Source organism: Haemorhous mexicanus, chromosome 7 (assembly GCF_027477595.1).
Source record: "Haemorhous mexicanus isolate bHaeMex1 chromosome 7, bHaeMex1.pri, whole genome shotgun sequence".
Lineage (NCBI taxonomy): Eukaryota > Metazoa > Chordata > Aves > Passeriformes > Fringillidae > Haemorhous > Haemorhous mexicanus.
In genome coordinates, this window is record NC_082347.1 from 16,203,315 (window position 1) to 16,223,332 (window position 20,018).

Sequence of the window (20,018 nt, forward strand, 5' to 3'; positions counted from 1 at the left end):
GTTTAATTTATCTGCAAGTGATACTTGGTACATGGGTTAAATTTAACACTGGAGAACATGTAGGTTCATCACAGTCTTTGTTCTGCCAATAACCTACATATGGTACTTCAGACAAAAAGTTTCTTGCTAATTAAAAATCCTGTAATACGTAATGAGTGCAGTCTTTATACTGTTTGGTTTCTAATTGTTGGCCAAATGAGTTCTGAGATATTGGAGCACCCGAATGTTTTGGTAATCCACTGGCAGCTGCTCTGCAACAGCAACTATTTTTCATCTGTAAACAACCAATTTGTTAGAGCAAATAAAGAAGTGAAGTCAAGCCCTGCTATGCCTTGCTGTAACATCATCAGGAGATGATCAGCCTGCTTGTCCACTTCCCCTCACCCACCAACTCCCCCAGGATTTCATCACACAGGTCCTTTAAAATTAATCCATAAATAGGTCACTGAATGCAGAATGCTTTTGTAGCATGAAGAGCAAAGGATAGAAATGGGTTTGAGTAAGTACCACCCTTTTTATTCTGATGATGTCCCTTTTGCTAGCTTGTCTTGTGCTGTCAGAATAGCAAGCCCTGCCTGTGCCATGGCTACTGGGGCTGTGCTGCCAGGCAAGGCGCTGGGGCTGCAGGGAGTGCTCCATGGACACAGACCTTACAGGACCCAACCAACCTGGCACTGAGCAGGATCTGCTATGGGGGCCCAGCGTGCCTGGCAGCTCTGGCCAGGGCTGCCTAGGGAGCATGGCAGGGAGACACTGTCTCGGTGGCCACTCTGTTCACTTGCAGGTCCAACAAACATTGCTGCCTCTCCAGCAACTGGCTGGCGGGAAGGGCCAGTCCAGCTACACGGTGTCAAGAGGTTCCTCCCAGCACAGCTTCCATCAGTTTCACACTAATTGTAAATAAAATAGCAAGGGGCACCAGATAGATCTCACAACTGATTTGATTGGTGACTAAGCAAGCGTGTCCTCTGCCCTGCTCACAGGGACTGCCGGGCTAGGGAGCCCTTCATGTGCTCCCAGTTGTTGTACAGGGCGTAGAGGCCGGTCAGCGTCAGGCCTGCGATCCCACCTCGTGCTATCCCGCGCACTCCACCTGCAAAAAAACAAAACACGTTGCAGCTCATTAGTGTTACTGTCAGGAAATGGTCAGTGAACAGCAACCTCCAAGAAGCTGTTAAATCCAGAAGCATCTCAATGAACAGTCCTTTCTTGAGTAACTCTCCAGTAAGAGTTCCTGTGCTTTTTGTACCTTCCTCTCCAACCTGTTGCCAGGCTCATGGTCACTCATTCCTGACACTAATTCTGCTGGAACAACTTGCTTTTAACTGTGCTAGCACTACTGCTTCAGCGAACCACTATGGAGCACTGGAAGCCAAGATGGCTTTTCCCTAGTCCTACTTAATCTAGTCTATCTGTCCTTAATTACATTTGTTTTTACAGATAGACATGCTTTCCTCCCACTACAAAATCTCCTCCAGGTTTTCAATTATGATAATTAGCTCTGGGCAGAGGGAGAAAGAGCAGGAAGGAAATAAGTGAACAAAACAACAGCTGATATGGGCATTACACTGGACTCCAGAGATTCATTAGGGCCATCATGCAAAACCTATCACTGCTTCTGTGTCTTTGGAATTTTAAAACTTTTTGATTAAAGAATATGAAGTAGATTAAAGGGATTAGCTGGCAGGTATTTAGTATGGTGTACATTGAATAGCTTTCTTTATTCTTTTATTAATAATGAGAATTATTACCTTGCAATAGTAAAAATTGAGTCACACTGGTGATTAAAGTCTTAAGGTGCTGGTGAGCACATTAGTGTAAGGCAGAAATATAGGGCAAGTTTGGCTAATGCCTGCAGGTAGTGCACCTGGCTGCAGCTGGGAGTCAGGTGGCATCCTATGTCCACTCTATCCACATGAGGACTGGGGTGCACAGGGGCACAAGTAGAGACTTCTGCTGCTTTTACTAAACAGCAAAACACTTCTGTGCCTCGGCAGAGCTCCCAGAATGCACTACAAATGCACAGAACACCTGGAGTATGACCCTCAGTGCTAGGAAAACTTCAGTGAGTTTGATTCTGCAATGTTTATCGTTGCAGCTGAACCAAGCTAGATAATGTGTACAGTGTATAGAACAAGGCCAGTTTTGCTGACGGCAAGATAAAAACCCCGCCTGCTTTATTGGAGAAACTGACAGGGCAGTTCGGGTTCCTCAAACCTGAAAACAAATGTACCTCAGTAATCAGAGAGACTGTGTTTGGGTTTTTTTTTTCCCTTTCCATTATGGGTCATAAAGCTGTCTCACAGAATTGCCTTTAGGCTTTTAGTGAGGCAACAAGCTGTTGGCATCATCTAGACTGACACTGTGTTACCTGTGCTACAAGGTAAAATGGGTTACACTGGAATTGTTAAACCTCCCTGTACTGCCCAGGCATGCAACGAAACCAAGAAGCTGCAGAAGTGGGACTTGGTATTAGAAGCCATGTCTAGCCACAGTTTCTAGAAATCTCATTGCCAGACCAGCTGTGACAATTTGAAAGGTTTTATAGGGTATAAGGCTGAGTTCACTGCTGTAACTGTTGAGAATTCAACAGCTCTAAGAAAAGCCCAACTGAATATGTGCCTAAATCAGCATTTAGGAAAGCAAATGTAGATGTTCTGTGTTTGCTAATTGATCCTGAATTTGTTGCACAAAAAGCTTTTCATAAGAAGGGCTTGCAGCTGGGTACACAAAACTAACCATGTCCAAGCAGTGTCTGGCAAAAAGCCACAGGTGAAATTTAAAGGACACTTTGTGCAAAACAAGTATTTGAGATAATCTGTAAAAATACTGACTCCCCATTCCTGCTGGGGTAAATAAATACAACATTAGAGCCCAATTTTCTGCTGTTCATACCAGGAGTCAAGAGATCACAGCAGGAACCCCCAAAGGGGGCTCATGACCATCAGGTGTACAAGGAAATGTGGAACATCCCCACAGAACGTGGATGTACTACAGAACTATGGCTATTCCTATGGGCTCTTTCTTTACCCCCCAGCTTCAATTCCTCTCCTTTCCCCACTAAAATTCTATTCTTCCTATGCAAGAACAGGTAGTTGAAGGATGATCAAACCTGGCTGCAGATTCTGTGAAGTCAGGGCTGTACAAGAAAGCTGACATCTTAAACTCAGGTTGGTGAGCTGTCTTCTAGCATCCATGTATGAGGACTTTAGATGTGCTGCTCCTACTGCAGCAAATATTGGTGTTGTCATGTGCTGAGCCTGCCAGGTAAGGCTGGCAGCTCTGAACCCACTGGCAAAAGTCAACCACAGGGTCTAAAGCCATCTGTAGGCCTGCAGACAACTTAGTGACATTGCTGGAGATGTTTCATGAACAGGGTACTAAACTTGTGCAGTTGGTATAGGTGCATGACTGAGAGAGAAAATAGCCAGGAAAACATGCAGGCAGTGTTCCTTTACCAGTGTTTCTATACTATGGTTTGCTCCTGATTTCTGAACTACCCACAGTAATTACAGAGAAAAAAAAAAGGAAAGAAAACGTTCCTTTCCATAACTGGTCAGATTTGTGTTTGAGTAAATATGTGGCAGACTTCAAACAGTAATGCACTTTAGAACACAGCCCTGCTGCTGGGCAGAAAATCTTAGGGCCTCTGAGAAAATTAACTTGTTAACAAAAATGAAAAAGAAACTCTCCACTCCCATCCCAGCTGTGTTTGCATGATAGAACAAGTTCCCACCCCTCCTCTGCAATCACTCTGTGCAAGCATTTGATACCAAGTCTGCCCTGACAAGCCCTGCTGAAACACAGCCCTGAGCCCCTAATCTTGCATGTCCCAGTAAGATAAGGGTTCCAGCTGACAGACACTTCTGGAAGCAGGTATTTTGAGATCAGGCACCTTGCACAAGAGTTGAGAACTGTTGTGGGTTTCCAAAGATACATCTGATGCTCCCTAAATGGGAAATTAGTTCTCTGGCTTTAGCTGCTGTACCCTTTCACCACTAAGTATTGTCCCTCCTCTATACATTTCAATAGGTTCCAGCTTACACTGTGCCATGGCACAGCTCAGCATTCCATTGCATTGTGCCATGGCACAGTGCATTCCAACAGCACAGCTCTGCATTTCAGCACTGCAGGAGCCACTCCTAACACTGAGCTGCACCTGTCCAGCAGGTAAAACCATGAGGGAACCATGGTTAGAACCATTAGAACCCTACTGTCTCCATTTTCAGAATGTTACTCTAATGTCCTGGGATAGTTCCTGGAATGTTTAAAGCAAGAACCATCCAATAGCAGGCATTCCAAATACCTTCACAAAAACCTCAGATCCACTTATGCCGAACAAAAGAATAATAATCTTTAAATTGTGATTAGTTTTTTGTCTTTCAATCTCTCTTAGATACATTGCATGAAAACAGCTTCTCTTCCTGCCAGGTCTTCGGGAACAAAAATACTTTTAAATGGTTTAAAGGGCTCAACTCAAGTGTACAAGGCAATCTCAGTTTTGCTCCAAATTCAAGTTCAGTAACCAGACCATCTGAACCATCAAGCAGTCATTTGCTTGAACATCTCTGGGTGGCCTGATGTCACTAGAAAGTATCAAGCGTTTCCTCCTGCTGCTCCATGGGGTTCCTTTAATGAAATCTTGTAAGTAGTGGGGAAAGTCTGTGGATACAGAAATTACTGAGAAAACTGATAAAGTTCTATTTGGAAGCAAGATATATTCCAGAAAAGCATCTTCCATTTTTGTATTCCTGCAGCTAAGGCAGTATTGTGCTTAGAATACAAAAACAACAAAGCTTAAAAGTAGTTACTGTGGTATGAAGGCTAAATTAGAAAAAACAGTAGGAAACTACAATTTAATTTACTGGTTTGGAAGTACTAGAGCTGTTGAAGTTACTTTGCAAACATGATTAAAATTTGCTGTCTTCTCACTGAGTGAAAGTAGCAGCACCTGACTGACAGGAGGCTACTTCAGCTACTGTAAATGAATGGCACCTATGAACTCTGCAAATCCCTGTAGCTCTGAGTTCACTGCTCCTGACTACCAGAGCTGGGCAGCACTGCTCTCAGTGGCCACACGTGTCTCTTAGACATCAGTCCTCAATAATTAAGAAAGCCTCAACAAACTGTTACCTGTAGTGCTGCTTGTACATTGTCCTTATCTCTTCCTTATTTCAGATTAAAAAAAAAAATCCTTTCTCTAAACATCATTTGATTGTTAATCCTATAGACATGTTATGTTAAAAGGGGTACTTCATGCCTCACAGCCCTTAACCTAAGGGATGACAAGCAAGTTCTTCACTTTTTTCCAAATACTGCAGAAAAGATATCCCAGGCCTGTACCTACAGCAGTCCCCAAAAAGCTCTTCCCCCTCTCCAGGCAAGAATAATGAGAAAACAGCCCTGTCTGGCCCAAAGGAAAACATGGGTTGGGCTCAGAGAACAGGCTTTTTACAGCTCAAGAAGCGGACAGACAGCATAGCTGCCTTTACCCACAGGATGTCACAAAACTGATCTTTAGCTCCCACCAGATTTTACTGCTGGCAATAAAACATTCAGCCCTTCCTAACTCATAATGTATTGGCTTTTCAGGGTTGTGTTCTGAGGTCTTAAAATGACAACTACTACCTTCAGCTATTGCTAGCGTGCAATTCCTGTCTTTTCAGACACACCACTTTCTGTACCAAATTATGTGACATCTATTGTTCCAAAGGCATGGCATGCTGTACCTAGGATTGGGTGCCTACTGCACAAAAGTAAATTTAGCTTGTCCAAAGCATTAGTTTACTGTTGTTGCTGTTACCCCTAACCTCAAAAGAGGAAAAAAATTATCCAAGAAAAAGAACATCTATAACCTGTGTAACCCTCAGATAAGAGGTAAAGGTTGGTTAGCTTTTTTGCTTACTGAAGCCTGTCAGGAATTCCAGTGAGAAATTAATTGCTGTCACGGTGGGTCAGGCCAAAGTCCCAGCTCGTTCATCTTTTCCTGAGTGATTACTCTGCATGCTTGGGGAGGAGTGTAGGAGCTTCAGCCAGCTGTACCTCTGTGACAACTGGAGTCATGCATTTTCATGGTGGGAGGGTATAACAGTGTCATAGTGCACACTGACAATCATTTTTGTTTGGTGGTTTGCTACTTTCATGACTAATACAATGATAAGAAAACCAAATAAAGATGACGAGTTTAGAAAAGAGGTTGAAAGCACACACAATGAGGCTAAACATTTGTTTGAAGATATGTTTATCCTTCGTAACATTTATGAGAAAAAACATGGCATAACAGATACTAATTTCTGCATTTGCTTGAAATTAAAGAATAAATAGTATCTTACTAAATGGAAAAGCCATCCTGGTGGACTTAGCATTTAGCAAAACTTGAATTCAGTGAGTTGCTGTAACATTTCTCTTGCATATGCCACTGGCAGAGGAACCCAAAGGGTTTTCTTCTAACTGTTACCCAAACTGAATGTTCTGGGCAGATGTTAAGTGGTGAGCTCAAAAAATTGCTCCCATGAAGTTGTAAGTCTGGTGTAACAAATTAATATGTACTCTTATTGCTGCATTTGGGCTAAAATCTAGTCATTTAATTGTGGCATTAAATTTAAACAAATGTGAAAGCTGGAGATCCCTTTGGTCAGATGAATCAAGCAGAAATTGTTTCAAAACCCCTCACATCAGTTGTCCATTCCCACTCACTAGGTGTCTTTTGACCTAAACCATGCAGTACTGCTGAGATGGAACCCACCTATCACCTGCTGCTACTGGAGATTGAACTGCTTCAGTCACTTCACTGAGAGTTTCAATGAGTGATGGCACTGCCAGTGAATGCAGGGAGGGGGCTGAATTGCCACTGTCCTCACTTGCAGAGCTTTCAAACCTCTCTTTTCTCCCACATGAGCTGTGTCAAGTAGCTTTACACAAAACTGCTCACAATCAATGGCTTTAGAACGTGCAGGTTCTGTTTGACTGCTGCCATTTTGGTAATGATTAACACTTCTACAAGGACAAATTGTGAAAACTGGGACCAGTTTGGGGCAACCAATGTCAGACTTCACAAAGTCTTCCCAGCTGTTTTTATTTTTTCCTGTCCACTCATCAGGCACTTAATCACTGGTTTCAGAAATTCAGTCTAGGTTTTGCAGTGCTCACAGGAGTGTTTTTCAGTGCAGACAGATTCTGACGTGATTCCTCCATCAGTACTGTGGTAAAGCATGAAGTTATAATAAAAGACCTGCCATACATCATCCCATTTCTTCTTAAGTATGTTCCTGATCTCTTTACAAAGCAGGAATGATGGAAGTGGGAAATCTGAGTGTTTGAATAACACTGCCTGCAACTCTGTATCCACCCTTCGTGGACTACAGAGCAACCTTAATTTGCAATGGCATGTTTGTGTGAGCTTCCATCTGACACTGAAATATGGAGATGTATAACTCAGAGTCCTTGACAGCTTTTACATTTTCCTTTTCTTAATGCCAACATGTCACGGCACTCTATGTAGCACAAGTAATTATTACAGTCTTGATGTGATAGATGTGTGCTGATCTTTTGCAAGGTTTAAATATTCCAGGTTTTAAGGTAAACATATACAGAGATGCAGTGTAAAGGCAGAACTTATACTTTTTACCGTACAGAATGAGAAAGGGTGCTCTGGCATAAGGTGACAGGAGAGGCAGCAGTTTCTCTGCACTATGGTTCATAGGTACAACACACACTTGAAATACAATACTGTAATGAATTGAGATTTACTGACTTCATTTGCCTTTATAAGGACTGCCATTAGCTCTGAAGATCTTGTGTTACAAAACAAATGTCCCACTGTGCTCTGGTAATAAAAACCTTAGTAGTGTCAGATGACTGTGCATGTGACTGGAGCAGTTATCTGTGGTTGTACTGTGCCAAAAAAATATTACACATAATGCCAGCTCTATACTTCTGGAAGGTAAGGGGAATGCTTCTGCTGAAGTATTATTAGATGACAATTCTCCTTATTAATAAACTCCTACAGAAAATAATAGGCTTCTATATGCTACCCTTTCCAGCTGTTCTTGGTAACCTGTCATATCGCTCATGAAATCCCAAGAAGAAATGGATTACAGGAGAGCTATGTGCCCTTGCAAAGTTAAGAGTCTCAAATTTATGAAAGCTGTTCCAGCCAGTTATTTGTGGCTTCAAGTACTCTAAGCCATCAGGAAAATAGAATTACTCAAACTGTTTTGCCCCCCAAAAAAGCAGGCCTTCAGGAACACTGCTAAGACACTGAGGGTCAGTTAGATATGCAAAAGTACATAGGTCAATTCTTGAATTATCTCCACCATAAAATGCAGGTGAGTCATGCAGCCAAACATTTACTGAGTAACTTAAAACATTTTCCATGTGCTAATAATGTGAATCTGTGGTACCCAGCAACCCTCTAAAAAAGATAGCTCCAATTGTTAAGCTTGGAACATGTGTTGACAGTCATTTTGCTGATGAAGATCAGACCCTCTCTCCTGCAAACAATTCAGTTTGCATTAGCCTCACCTTTAAATCCAAATAACCTTTTTTGTTGGTTTTGACCACTATGCAAAGACCACAAGACAGCAGTTTCATGAAAACATAAGTAATAATTTCACAAATACATACATTTCTCTGTGTGTAGGGTTTCTAGCAGCTCCAGGTAGCACTATCATGTGAATTACTGTCACATGGATCACTTCATTAAGTTTCATGTTCATGCAATCACTCTCTGTGTTCCGTGTTTTCCTTCCCTGCCCCCATTCACTCTGGAAGGGAGCTCCCATTTGCCTGCATCCACTCATGGACTTGAGACAAAATTAAATTTATTCTTGCTATTGCTGAAAACACAGCTAGGAATGAGGTGGGTATGTATTTTATACAACCTCACCATATATCTGAGGAAATAAATGACTTGTTTCTTCAGTATACATGTACAACAGTCAGAATTGGCTCTCACTGGCTGGTTACTATCAGTCCTGTGCAGTTGCAAAGAATCAAATTTAATTCAGTTGGATTTTTTTTTTAGTGCAAGTTTTCCTGAGGTAGCCTTAGCTGGGTGAAAAGCATTGTGGGTTAGGGGACATTGAGCTAATAGCCATTTTTACACTGTCAATTTTGAGAGCTGGACAGTATTTAGTAAAAGTACTGAGAATCCTAATAACTAGGATAAGCACAAGAGAAGGAAAAGGAGAAATATTTTGCCACTCTACCAGTGCTTTTGTATAGCATTCCCGTCAAGGTTCCAGCAGCTATGGTGTTCAGGTCATCTTCTGCACCTCGTGTTTTTTCAATGATGACTCCAAATGCACTGTAAAGTAGAGCTGGGGATAAAAAAAAAAAAAAAGATTTAAAAACCTTCCATGGTCTGAGGCCCAAAGCTTAGAATCCAGGCTTGGTGTAGCTACTTAGATTATGCTTCTGAAGATCAGATTTTCTGCTTATTTTAAGGGAATCCTCTGCAAAATCCCATCTTTGGTGTTTCTTTTCCAAATCTCTTCCTGTATAGCTATTTCTTCTTTCTCAAGCTATAGTTTGGTCAAAAAGTGGCATTTTTCATGATAATATGTGCTTTCACTGACTGAAATTTAAGCCTATTTTGCTAGTTCTAATTTGTTTGAAAATTCAGTGTTTAAATTTGTACTGGCAGTTTCATACAGTCCTCTGTGGATGAATGAAACTAAACCAGCACTTTCTAGGCAGAGAAAATTGCTGTCTATGTGTGATGAAATGTGAGTTAAGTACAGCATTCAGATCATGCTACCAAGAGCTGGAGTACAATGGGTTATGTTTCTTTTAAAAATGACTATTAGAATGCTTGGGATTTGACATTTACAGCTGTTTCACCTCTGCTTGTGCATGAAATCTTTATCCCCAGAGGGCCTTTATCTTTGGGATAACTTTAGGGACTGTCCTGGAAAGAGAAATGCATGGGCTTTTTAGCATGGATGCATATATGATTTATACATTTTGATGAAAGGAAAAGCCCACCCCATCCTGACCCCTCATTGTTCACTCATATTTCATGCTGGCAAAGAGAAGTGGAGTATGTCATCACTTAGAAGTGATAAAGACAATGCCATTTAACCCATTTCTTGCCCTCCAAGAATTTGAAATCCTTCCTTCTGCTAAAAGGCAGTAAATTCTTCACAAGCAACCACAGTCATGTCAATGAGTTAACAGCAGCATTGTTCTCCATTCAGCCCAGGCAAGGGTATTTCAGTTTGTCTTAGCAGCAAGTAGATTAGCAATGAGGGAAGGAACAGCTGAACTCAACACAATTTTTTAAAACAGTTCCACACAGATGTTGCTTCTGTTCAGAAACAGAATGACAAAAACTGTCAGTAGTGACAAAAAGAATCTGAGGTACAGAAAGGCTTCACGAGGTGAAGTAAGATGCAAAAATAATTCAGCTCCTTGAAAGGAATTTCTCTGGTAGCAAGGACAAGAAAGTGCTCTACCAGAATGCTAAATATAAAGTTCTGCTTAACTCTGTGATGTTGGAGGCCACATTTTGTAAGAAAAATAACAATTTTTTACTGGAATGCATAAACATTTTCTTGAGTAATCTTTCTTCAAACACAGCTGGAAAAACCTGTTAATGTGTCACTCAACTGAAACCTTGAACTGCAGTGTGCCTGCATCTCAGTTCTCAGACATGTTTTTGTTAGACTTGGAACAAAAAAAAAAAATCCAAACAAAAAATGGCCCATAAAATTCAGCAGGCAACATGCATTGCTTAGAGAAAAAATGCCTTTCTTGCTTGTAGCTCAGAATCCTCCCTGTAACTCTGCCTTCTATACAATGCCTCAAATGCTAATGCCTAAATGAAATGGTAGCTAATCTGCTCTTCAGAAATAAGACTGAAATAAAATGTCATACATGCAACTTAGCCCATACTTTGATGCATTTCTCAAAAGTCAAACAGATGTGCACTGGGTTGTAACATGATGTAGTCTCTGATTTAAATATTGCTAACTCCAACTACAACTTTGTAGGACAACAAGTTCCATCATTACTTTTCTTCAAAATAACCTAATCAATTTTGGATATCTCTTTTTAAAGTTACTGCATCAGTTTTAATTTTTTAAGATTCTGGGGGAAGTAAAATATTTGTAATTTCTAGGGCATTAGTTATTTCACTGACTTTTATGAAATAATCTCTTTTTCTGAGGCAACTGATGTGATTTTAATCCACAGCCCCCTCCCACCCAAATCTCAGTTCACAGAAGTTTTTTTTTGAGACCTCAGGCTATTGGTCATTTTCTTTTCTCTTTTTTTCTAACCCACATCAGTTATAAGCAACATTTAGGTTTAGAGACAGTAGTACCACGTGTGATTTTCCTTGCTAATGTACTATGATTAAAAGGATAAATCTTTGTACTGACTATCATATCTCTTCTTCACATAAACATTTTGTTGACTTTAACAGGAAACAAACATTAGGTAGTTGATCACATGACCACAGAGTCTCAATGTAGGTTATTTATTTCAGAAATATTAAATTATATTTTTTATTTAAGTTGTAATTTAATTGGAATTTATTAACAAGTAAACGTTATCTGTTATTTCTAGTTATTTCTGATATAGCTAGAATTTTAAGACAGTAAAAAATATAATAATGTTTATAATACAGTAAAAAATTTGGGTTTTAATTAAAGGCTTTTGGCTCCTTATGCTGCAAATCCTATTTTAGCCTTTAATTTCCATTTTCATGTCTACTGAAATACCCTCAAACCCCCAAAGAAAAAAACCTGCACTTTTCCCTGATGGATTTAATAATGAAAATTTGGAGAAGATTCTTATTCACATAATACACAAATACACTTTCCCACAATTCCAACTTTAAGTTGCTTTCCCTATAAAGGAATGACTTTACTTACCCAGTGATCCCAGAGTGTTAGCCCATAATGCTCCTTGCCTTGTCACCATATTTAGAATTCTATAAAGGAGTTAAAGAGGTATGAAAATTTTTAGCACTCTGTATTTACATCAAGGCAGTGTTTATGACAGTAGGGCTTGTGTGTTTACACTATATGTGTGGTTAGAAAACTGCAATGTGAACTAAAAGCTTTTGAAAGCAAATATTCAGTCCTGTCAAGTTTTAAGAAAATCTTTCTCTCTTGACCCTCCCCAAGACTCAAATCTCTTCCCTTCAAATGACTTTCTAACCTGAATTGTCCTTCCTTACATGGTGACCACACACAGCTCCAGGAATAACTGACACACTTATGCAGACTTAGCTGGGTAAAAGGTCTCCAAGAAAGCCTCAGTGCTCCTCTACAAGGACCATGTGTCAGGGAGTGTGGGGATGCCTGAGCAAATGGTGTGGGCAAAAAAGCAAGCCTGGACTGCAGTAAGTCAGGAATGGAAGAGACAGTTCCTTACAATCCCATCTGTCCACCAGCACCCAGCAAAAGGCCAGGAGGTGTGTCTGTGTGTCTGGTCTGTGTGTAGGCTTCCAGACTAGCACTAAAGAGGAAAAGAGAACCCTTAGTGCGCTTTCAGGGAAGCACAATGCCACTTCTTGCTGGTACCAGCTGTCTCCAGAACGGTGACAACAGCAGCCAGAAGAAATGACTGATCTTTATCTCCCAGCAGTGTAACACTATCACAGGCATAGTATTGCTCTGGACAGCTGACTACCACTGGAACTTAAGTTCAGCATTTAATATCTGACACTTTATTTGTGTTCCTTCTGATTTAATTTTCTATTGTTTTCCCTCTTTTTATAATTTTCATTAGGACACAGGTTATTACTGAATATGGTTAGACAATGAACTAAACAATAATGGAACATTTAACTTTGAAACAACAGGAAAAAAGAAATCTAAGAGGCTAGGGTATTGATAACCTCTCCTTAATTATAACCCCCACCTTTTAACTTTATATTCGTTCTGAATTGATAAGAAAATCAGTATTTCTAACAACCATGGCATACTGTGAGGTATTCGATGACAAGCGAATAACAGCAAAATTAAAATTCATTAAGAAATAAATCTGTGTACATTAAGGATAAATTTGGAAGATATCAAGCTAAGCAAGTCTTTTCTCTGCACCTGATGAGGGAAAAAGAGAACTTAATGAACTGTTGGAAGGCGATGACCTTCAGCAGACCTTTGCCTTGCAGAGCCAGGATAAGAGCAGCGCGTGCACTGACTGCCACCTCCTGGGCTTGACCCGCCACAGTTTGTGCTTAACATCCTGGCTTTCTCCAACTCTGCTCATTCCAAACCCTAAAATACAATTCTGTTCATCTAGAGCATTATGAAAGAGTCATAATTATAGTGATGACTATTTTGATAAAGGGGATGAATATAGAAACAATTTAAAAAGGAGCAGAGCCAATATAAACTGTACCAGGAAGTATGAAATTACTCTTCTAAAATTCCCTTGTTCCAAAGTATTCTGGGAGTGAGAATTTCCCATGCTTTCCCCCAGTTATTCTGCTCCTCTGGTTTCCAATGTCTTTCCTGCCATTATTTTAAGAAGAGGCATCCTGTTGAAACAAATGTTCCTGTCTTTGCTGCACTCTTTCAAACAGTCAGGTAAGATGAAAACACAGCAATGCCATGGGTGCTCCTGGATCCATAACCCAGAACAGCTCCCCCCTGCAATGCCTGCTCAGCAGCATGCACCAATGTCATCCCTGATGCAAATATAGGCAGGCCCAGCTCTGCATTTGAATCTTTTCCTGCTTGTGAAAGGCTTGGGAAAGAAGGGAGACTCATGCTCAGAGAAATTACAGCAATAAATAGCTGAAAGTAAATACTACTGCTTCTGGGAATACATCTACATATAAAAACTTTGACTTTGAAGTAGATTTTTATTAAACATTAAAATAGTAATTATTTCTCAAATATTTAAGTAAGTCACAGGACACACCAACTGTGACTAAATAAAAGCAAAAATGTTGAACTGAACATCACTGTAACTAAAACCATGTAATAACTGGATCAAGACAAATACTGACTCTCACTTGTCCCCATTAAAGAAAAAAACACCAAAACATTTATTTTTGCAGTATATTCAGATCTAACCTTGTATAAACTGGAAGAAACAACTCTGTCACTAGGAAGTACAATTTTTTTTAGATGGAACACTTACTGTACGTTTCTAGGTTTTGACCATGCCATATTCTGTGTCTCCTTCAAGCCAAGTCTCAAACCATTCAGTGCACCAAACGCTGCCCCTGGTTGAAATAATATCAGTTATTACTTTTTAAGAAGAAAAAGAATAAACAATACTAGAAGCAAATACTGAGAATAGAATTCAGTGTATAAACTAAAATCAAGTATCTCTTTACTCAAGATTAGAACAGACAATGTCTTGCAGAACAAGACATTTCCAATCTCATCCATCACTGTAGTGCATAGGTGTTACCTGGACAGCTGAGAAAAGTGAAAACCACAACCACCTACCTGTCATACAACATCCTCCAATGGTAAAAAAGGCCAGCTCAAATCTGCCTCGAGTTTTGTTGGCTCCTGTGGGCAAGATAAACTCATCTGTATCCTGGGGGAAAACAAAAACAAATGCTTTTGTATTTTCCAAGTCCAGTTCAAAACGTAAGCCATATTAATTTTTTTCTTTAATCCATGCAATAAACTAAGGATGGATGAGTATTTCTGGAAAATTCTTGCCTACAGTAGCACAGAGATGGAATATACCATGTGCATACTGAGCATGAAAAAGGACTGTAAAAAGTTTAACTGACTGAGTGCTTTTTTTTTCCTCCCTAGCTGTGCGAACTTTTTTTAAATTACATCAGTCAGCCAAGGAACTCATACTGTGTGGGTTGTTGGTTGTTTTTGTTTTTAATGACTATTTGCTTAATGACATCTTGCAGCAGGCAATACAAGCCTTCTAAAAACATTCCTGTTGTGTGATTACATAGCACTAATTCCTCACTGAGCAACCCAGTCTGATACAATAATGCATTTAGTTTCCCAATACTCTGATACTAAATAAAAACTGCCTTTTATGAAAAGAAGTATTTCCTTGCACTGAAATAAGTGACCTATTTAAGGATGTGAAAAATGTAAAGAATATACTCAGAACTAGTGATGATCACATATTAAATATGTGAGCTTGGTTAATTTTTCACTTGTCCATCTTTCTCCTACGAGGACACACCTGTGTTCTTGCAAACCAGTGGTCTAAAATGCTAAAGAAACTGGCCTAGAGAAACTGGCATGTGTGCAGAGATAAAGTGTGCCAAGGCACTTCTTCACTAGGAGACACTGAAGATGCCTGCTGTTAAGGCACTAAAGCAGCAGCTGTCTTTTAAGCTTCTGTGCTTTACAGTCACAGTTTTAACCACCCCTGCTTAACTGATGCATGACTCCAACAGCTGCAGGATCAAGGAAATGCATTCTAAGGGGTTTTACTGGCCCACACTTGATGCTGAATGGCAATACAGAAAAAATAGCTCATAAAATTGTGAATAGTGTTATCAATAAAGTGAAACAATATGGTTTCCATCTTCCTTGTAACTAGACGGCTGGAGAAATTCAGTGTTTACACAAGTTAGCAGTTTCTAACAGTTTTCACTACTGTCCCAAAAGTCAAGATTAAGCAATCCTTGTCTATGTAACATCTAAGTTTCTAGAGGCAACCTCCAAAGCCCATCCTCTAGGCTTCTGCCAAAGGCTGACACACAAATTTATAACACCCATTTACATGCTGCAGGTAACACAGCATTGCAGAAAACCTCTTGTTCCATGCCTGCATTCAGGGACCAACCAAAAATGTGGGGTTTAAAGTAATGAGTACCAGTGTACCATTTATTATTATGGGAAGACCTCTTATATTCTGAAATATTAGCTATGTCTTTTTCCTTCATATTTAGAGCCCAAGGAACCTGTGGAGACTGTTTAGTGCAATCCCCACGGTTAAAAGAAGGGTCAGACAGTGCTGGGCACTCAGAGCCGTTCCCCTGTCATGTGATTCTCTAAGGCAGGAGACCTCACAGCTTGTATGGGCAGTTTGTTCAGGTAAAAAAAATGGAATTCCCTTTTATTTCAATGCAGTTTGCTATTACTTCAACACACTAGAGCTAAACATGAAGGGCAGTGGAGTGTTATAACACAGATTGCAGCCTCTAGTGTTACAACAATAAGTATTTTTAGAACTGTTTCACGGCACTAATGCCAACACCTTTGCGTTTACAGCAAACTTCCCTTTTGTTTCTAAAAGTCTCTCAGTACACACACTTTGTTCCAAAATACCTGCTACACTGTTTTTAACACCAACATGTTCTCAGAAAAACTACTAACTGAATAAAACCACTTTAAAGAGTGTTTTTGGAGAAAGTCTAAATAATCTCAGCTTCTTTCTGACCACTCAACAACAGCAGCCACAGTACTGAACCCACTCCCACCAGGGACACAGCCATGGTGTTCTAGCCTTCTGGGAATGTTACATTGTAACCCACACTACAACAGCTTCTAGGCCCCAGAACTGCATGCACAGCTTCCACTTACCAAAGAAACAGTGACCCAGGGTAGAATGAAACCAGGCACAGAGGTTAGCAGGCACTACGCAACTGCTGACCTTTAACTGCTCATTCTAGAAAACTTCATGTTCTCAGACAATATAAGCCATGTATAAAGAAAAATACGAACTAAATAAAATCATTGGCATGCATTCTACTTGGATTAACTTTAACATTTTCAGCTACAGTTAACATTTATGAAAATGGAAAACATTTCTTGATTTAAAATATTTTTTCTGTTATGGTGGCCTTGTTTTATATCAACTGATGTTAAAATGTGCAAGGGTGACAGCTACATTATTCTATAGAATAAAACAGGAAATTTTACTTCATGATGGTCTCCCTTCAGCTGGGTAATGATATAAGGACATTACCCAGCTGAAATGTGCAGCTGCTGTGATGGCAAAGCCTGCTATCAGGTCTGGAGCTTGGCTGAACACCTCAGTAAACTGACTGAACTCATCACAGTTCAGAAAACTCATCCATGAAAAGATGAGAGAGATTCTGGCTGCTCTTAGTAACGGAAGGGGCTCAGTGGAGGTGTGAACAGTGCCAGAACTTGTGTGAGGCGGTGTTGGGCTCACTGCCTCAAGGCAGGGAGGGAGACCTCTTTCCAACAGCAGCAGGCTTGTATTGACACAACAGCCCTACCTATCCTCAGCATCATCAGTGCTCATTTTGTTCTAGATGTCACAGCACTTCAAGATTTACTAAGGACAATACTGAAAAAAATTGTTTCTTTCCACTGTTCTTCAGTTCAAGACTTCAGTGCAAAGTGCCCAGCACTGCAGGAGGTTTGAGGTGCTCACGTAACCATGCAAACACCGAAATCGAGTTCAACACAATAAATACACGCCACCTTCTCACCTGGACTAGGTACTTGGGGTCCAAGTTTAAATACGGAGACAAAGGGCTCATCCCAGTTACTAAAAGGAAAAAACATAGAACACTTTAACACCAACAATTCACATCCTGTAAGGCAAAAAGGGGCAGATCTCGTGCGTGGCAGGAGGGGATATTCAGCCGTTAAGCTGCCCGACTCCCTAAAAGGCGGCACGGGCGGGCAGCCGCCCCTTTCCGGGCAGCGAGCGGGAGCCGCCGGGGCGAGGCGAACGCGCTGTCCGTGTGACCAGTGCCCGTCGCGACACGCGGCCCCGCCGAGGCCTGGCACCTCCGCGCCCACCCCCGCGAGGGGCCGGCGGTCGGGATCGGCCTCCCACGGCCGGGCGGCGGCGGAGCCCTCGGGGCCGCGTGATCCCCGGCACCGCCGCCGCTCTCGGTCCCGGCCGCCCGGCCCTGCAGCGGCCGGTGCGCGGACACCGCCCCCCTGGACCGGCCCCGCCGGCCGCCCCAGTACTCACGCGGCACCCCGGCCAGGTCGGCGTGCGAGTAGCCGAGCCCGCCGGCGCCGAAGAGGCCGCCGAGCCCGGTGCCCTTGGAATTCCCGCCGCCCTCCATGGCGGCCCCGCACCCGCCGCCCTCGCCACCACTAACGGCTGCCGCAAAGCGCCGCCGTAAAGCGCCGCAAAGTGCCGCCCGGCCCCGCTGCTTTGCGGGTCGCCATGGCGACGGGGTGAGGCGCGCCTGCCGCCATCTTGCTCGAGCGCCGGGCCGCGCTCGCCGGACGCCGCTCGCTCCCGGCCCCGCCGCGCCCCCCGCGCCTTGGGAAGAGCCCGGCGTGCGGGACGGAGGATGCGGACGGGCGGAGCCGCTGCCGCAGCGTCGCGCCGTCCCCGGGGGGCGGGTGCTGGCCGGCCCCGGCGGGCAGGGCGGCCCCGCCGAGGATGAGCGCGGGCTGCGGGCGGGAACCCCCGCGGAAGAAAGCCCGGCCCAGCCCCGGCAGCGGCTCCCAGGGAGAGCGGCAGGAGGGGCCCGGGGGCAGCAGCTCCGCCACCGCCGTGGGGAACAAAGGTTTGTACCGGCCCCGGGGCGGCGGGAGCGGCCGGGCGCGGAGCGGGGCTCGCTGGCGGCCGTGCCGCCCCCGCCTCCTTCGGCCGCCTGCTCGCTGTGGGGTGCGGGACACTGGCGGTGCCCGCGGAGCCCGGGCTGCGCTGAACCGGCCCAGCTGGGAGCGCTGCTCGGCGCCCCCCGCCAGCCCGACCCGCCCGCGGTCGCTCCTGGGGCTGGGCGGGAGGAGGAAGAGGCGACCGGGCCGGAGGCTCCGAGTCTCCGTGTCCCTCTCCTCCGCTCAAGGCATCTCTGCCGTGCTGCTGCCGCCCTGTGCAGCGTTGGGCGGCGGGGGCCGCGTGTGCCTGTGCACGGAGCCTTCCCGGAGCTGCCCTTCCTCGTCGGGCTGCAATTGTCTCTAACTTCTTTCCCCGGCGCCAGCGTGTCCCCTGTGTCCCAGCCCCGTGGTGTGATCGGTGCGCGCTGCTTCCCCTTGCAGTATCTTTACACCAGTTTTGTGCCTGATTCTTTGCAAGTTTCCTCTCACAGTGCAAATCATCGGAGAGAGGTGTGAGCCGCTAAAGGTAGCATGTTCCACAAGAGAGGGGACAGATATTTACTGCGGGATAAAAGGCTTTCACCGGGGGTTGTACCAGGCTGTCACACAGGGAGAGCCCAGAGTAATGACAGGAGCTCACATAAGCACGTGGCTGCCAGCTTGGAGCGCTGCTGTCCCCATGGAGTGGGGTGGCTGCTCCTGCCGCCTAACAAAGCTGTGTAGACGAAGTTCCCACGTGGCTTAGTTTTGTTTTCTATTTGGAGCTAACGCTATCAAAATAAAATTTTAATGCACAGAAAGGAATGCATAGAAAGGGAAAAAGGCCCCAAACAAATGATTTGCTGTCATCTGCAGCTGATGAGTTAAACCTCACTAAGCTAACTAGCCTTGAATAGATGATAGTTTGGAGTTAGAGGTGTACACTACTACACAGTAAATGAGAATCTTCGGAAAATTAGGGTGTTTTCCTCAAAGGTAGATTGTAGGGGATTATTTGTTTTATGTGACTGGTTTGAGTTATCTTGAATAGAAATAAATATGCCATAAACAAAAAATGGAGTAAAGTCTGGTTCTGTTTACGCTGAGAATAAGAATGCGTTGTCTTTGTGTTGCCTCTTGTTCCCACCACCTTATCTGTAGCAAAAAGCCATGCTGGAAGTATGAAAATGGTGTGTGTTATGTTGGTTGGAGGGCTTACATGGCTGCTCAGATGTTGAATTTCAAACTAAAGCCATTTTGGTCTGTTCTGGTGCTGCTGCCATCATTTCTATTTATTGTGCTAATGGATAAGTATTTCTTCCTCAGCACAAGTTTACACCTCAAGAAGTAGTCAGCTGCCTTTGAAGAGGTTTATTTGTTCCATGTTTTAACATGTCTCTTCAGGTTTTTGTGGGTTTTTTTTGTTTTTTTTTTTTCTGGCTGCTTTCCTGTAGGCAATTGGATTAACACTTCAAATGTTAGGAGAGGGTGAAATTTGCTAATCAGAATAACTACTAGATTTAAGTTTAGTGAATCTTTGGAAATAAAAATCTTTGCACTGTTGTTTGTGCCATTACAGAATAACTAAAAATGCTTTTACTA

The 20,018-nt window shown here is 42.9% G+C and overlaps 2 protein-coding genes and 1 non-coding gene across 7 annotated transcripts in view; 1 reads left to right on the plus strand and 2 right to left on the minus strand.

Annotated features, from left to right (window-relative positions):
* Positions 1 to 494: 494 nt before the first annotated feature.
* On the minus strand, positions 495 to 17,988 carry LOC132329778 (mitochondrial import inner membrane translocase subunit Tim23). Its single transcript, XM_059851225.1, has 7 exons — positions 17,854 to 17,988; positions 17,360 to 17,418; positions 14,418 to 14,511; positions 14,104 to 14,188; positions 11,880 to 11,938; positions 9,210 to 9,320; positions 495 to 1,093 (listed from the first exon to the last, which is right to left on the minus strand). Exons 1-7 carry the CDS (start codon positions 17,948 to 17,950, stop codon positions 978 to 980), a joined length of 621 nt encoding a protein of 206 aa, XP_059707208.1. The 5' UTR covers positions 17,951 to 17,988; the 3' UTR covers positions 495 to 977.
* On the minus strand, positions 12,447 to 12,649 carry LOC132330221 (small nucleolar RNA SNORA74). The gene has a single exon (XR_009487245.1). It is a non-coding gene; the product is annotated as a small nucleolar RNA SNORA74 (small nucleolar RNA).
* PARG (poly(ADP-ribose) glycohydrolase) overlaps positions 17,949 to 20,018 on the plus strand; it is a 60,521-nt gene continuing 58,451 nt past the window's right edge. For 3 of the 5 annotated variants that reach the window (XR_009487188.1, XM_059851215.1, XM_059851216.1), the window contains exon 1: positions 17,949 to 18,403. Coding sequence is in view for 4 of the 5 variants with exons in the window: in XM_059851215.1 (XP_059707198.1) it covers positions 17,949 to 18,403 (455 nt within the window). In the remaining variant the exon portion in view is untranslated. The remainder of the gene's footprint in view (positions 18,404 to 20,018) is intronic. The other 2 variants (XM_059851219.1, XM_059851217.1) reach the window with 2 other exon arrangements.